We start from the raw sequence: 2,582 nt of genomic DNA, 5'->3' as shown, positions 1-2,582 counted from the left end.
ACCGATGTTAAAGTTTCTGGACTGCAACTGGAACGGACGATGACTGTAGCAACAGCTTGAATTCTGTCCTCGAAAAAATCGGGCTTGAAGTGTTATTTCTTTCGATGCGTAAAAATTCACCTAGGTAACAGTTGGTTGAAACTTTGAACCAATTTATATTGTTTGATACAGTATCAAAATCAAATGTCCTGTTCTCCATAATCATCTGCAATGATTTTTTTTTGTTTTCTACCAGTTATGATATTGTATCTTATAACGGCGGGGGCGTCGACGCGTTACTAAGGTAATATAAACACGTTTTAACGGCAATAAACGAGTTTGTTTTCCACTGATTTCATGAAATCATATTGAGGAAGGTGGTGGTTTGTAAAGATACATACTTTTTGAAATCGGCCTGTTGTAAACAGAATTAGAAGAAAGGTCTACGAACATCTTGATAAACCCTCGTAACATTTGGAAATGTGTAAGTTCTAAATGGTATCAAATTATCTTATCTTTATTCAGTAATGGTATCAAATTATCTTATCTTTATTCAGTATTTCTATCAGCATTTACTTTAATCCGATTTGATAATTACTTGAGCTTTAGTCTGGAAAAATTAGGAACCCACTAAAACTCGAAGTCCAATACATATGATCTATACCATTGCATTCATACAGAAACGCCTTATCGCCAACATTAAGATGATACAGGAGTGAAGTTGTACCAGACGCATATCCAGAAGTACTGCTCGCTTGACCATTAGTTGCCTGTGTCCAAATACTATAATTAGTATTCCTTCGTGTTATACCTATGGCACAGTAAGATTGAAGTATTCCAGGCTCACGTACAATTGTCGTTGTAAAGAAATAGACACCAGCTCGAGTGCAGACGAATTCTCCGGTTGACAAGTTGAACACGTGGTCTGTGTTAAAAAGTGAAGTCTCAAATTTAAGCCGGTTCTTTCTGGAGGCTGCTTTGTCGACTTCTCTCAAAGAGAATCCAAGCTGAATATCTAAATGTTGTAAAAGATAAAAGGCATATGAGCCGTGCCATGACAAAACCAACATAATGGGTTTGCGACCAGCATGGATCCAGACCAGCCTGCGCATCCGCGCAGTCTGATCAGGATCAATGCTGTTCGCTTACCAACCCTATTACAAGTAGAGAAACTGATAACGAACAGCATGGATCCTGATCAGACTGCGCGAATGCGCAGGCTGGTCTGGATCCATGCTGGTCGTGAACCCATTATGTTGGTTTTGTCATGGCACGGCTCATATAATTTATAATGCTGAAGAAATAACAAAATGGATAATGTTACAGAAATAATACACAAAATGTTCATAATTTCAGGCCATTGAATGAATTGAAATCAGTATTTATTGCCAAAAAAAATTGATAGTATTTACCTGTTTTCAATATTTTTTCACGATTCAGCGACGTCTGCAGAGTTATGTTGTGAATGCTTTCATTCGCATACAGTAAGCTTTTATTAACTCTACTTAAAGCCTCGTTAAAGTCATGTTTTTCAACAAAATTGGCCTTATCTTGGCTAGTGAAAGCTAAATACTGGTCAAGTAAGACATGGTAATTCTTCAATAGGTGCTCCTGACTGTTCGACAAACTCTGAAATTGGTCTGTCAAATTTTCATTCAGCTTTGATAGCTCTGAAGAGGTTACACTGACATTCACAAGTTTCGATAACATTTCATCTACAACATAACTTTGGTTTACATATTTTTCTTTTAATAAATCATTCTCTTGCTGTAAGATTGTCAGATGTTTCGTAGCGTTTTCCAAATCTTTGATTATCTTTGTATTTTCATCAATTAACTGCTGGCGATTATTCTTGTCTTTCTGAAGCTCCTTAGTAACTGCTAGGTTGAATTGTTCCAGTTTATCTAGTCTGTTTTCAAGTATATGCCTTGCGTTTTTCTCATCGACAAATAGACTAATAAGATCCCTATACTCATTGGCTCCTATGTTAGCACTTGAATTCACGAGAAGAAAAGAACTCGCAAATCCAAGCATTATATACAGCACCACAATAACTTTGACAGACATTATGGAACAAGTTTGGTCAGAATTCATTTTAAAAGTTTGGTATAAATTGATCCAAAAACAAATTTCATATCTATTAAATATATCATAATAGCATGTGATACGTGATATGTAATCTTACATAGAATACAGATAAACATACATATACTTAACCTTTTAACTTATCTGCATATTATATGCTCGCCAAATTCATTTGGGTATGAACTGATATTTAAATTGTGTTTGTCTTCATTGCATATTCCTGTATTTCAATGGAATATGATTCCGTTCACAAGGATTTATCACATTCTAGTCAATAATTTTTTAATATTTAAGGGCACAATTTTCTAGCCAGCATCCCATAACAATACATATACCATTTACTGAGTAGTGGTTTTGTCCTTGTTTATTAAAGTGAGATTATATTTAAGATATTATTCTTTATCTTATGTTTTGACCAAACAAATCAAATGTCCTAATGCATGTGATTCCGCTCCTTAAGATGCCAACAGCTACTTTTATATCAAACCATTTTCCATTTCATCCCAATGTTCTTTTTT

The 2,582-nt window shown here is 35.0% G+C and overlaps 1 protein-coding gene across 1 annotated transcript; it reads right to left on the bottom strand.

Annotated features, from left to right (window-relative positions):
- Positions 1-512: 512 nt before the first annotated feature.
- LOC132750357 (uncharacterized) lies at positions 513-2,105 on the bottom strand. Its single transcript, XM_060740322.1, has 2 exons — positions 1,392-2,105; positions 513-994 (listed from the first exon to the last, which is right to left on the bottom strand). The coding sequence occupies exons 1-2, from the start codon at positions 2,071-2,073 to the stop codon at positions 585-587; spliced, it is 1,092 nt and encodes a 363-aa protein (XP_060596305.1). The 5' UTR covers positions 2,074-2,105; the 3' UTR covers positions 513-584.
- Positions 2,106-2,582: the final 477 nt, after the last annotated feature.

Source organism: Ruditapes philippinarum, unplaced genomic scaffold (genome assembly GCF_026571515.1).
Source record: "Ruditapes philippinarum isolate M1 unplaced genomic scaffold, ASM2657151v2 ctg1780_1_1_1_1, whole genome shotgun sequence".
In the NCBI taxonomy this organism is placed as follows: domain Eukaryota; kingdom Metazoa; phylum Mollusca; class Bivalvia; order Venerida; family Veneridae; genus Ruditapes; species Ruditapes philippinarum.
The sequence above is the reverse complement of the archived record's forward strand: the minus strand, read 5'-3'. Positions and strand labels throughout refer to the sequence as shown.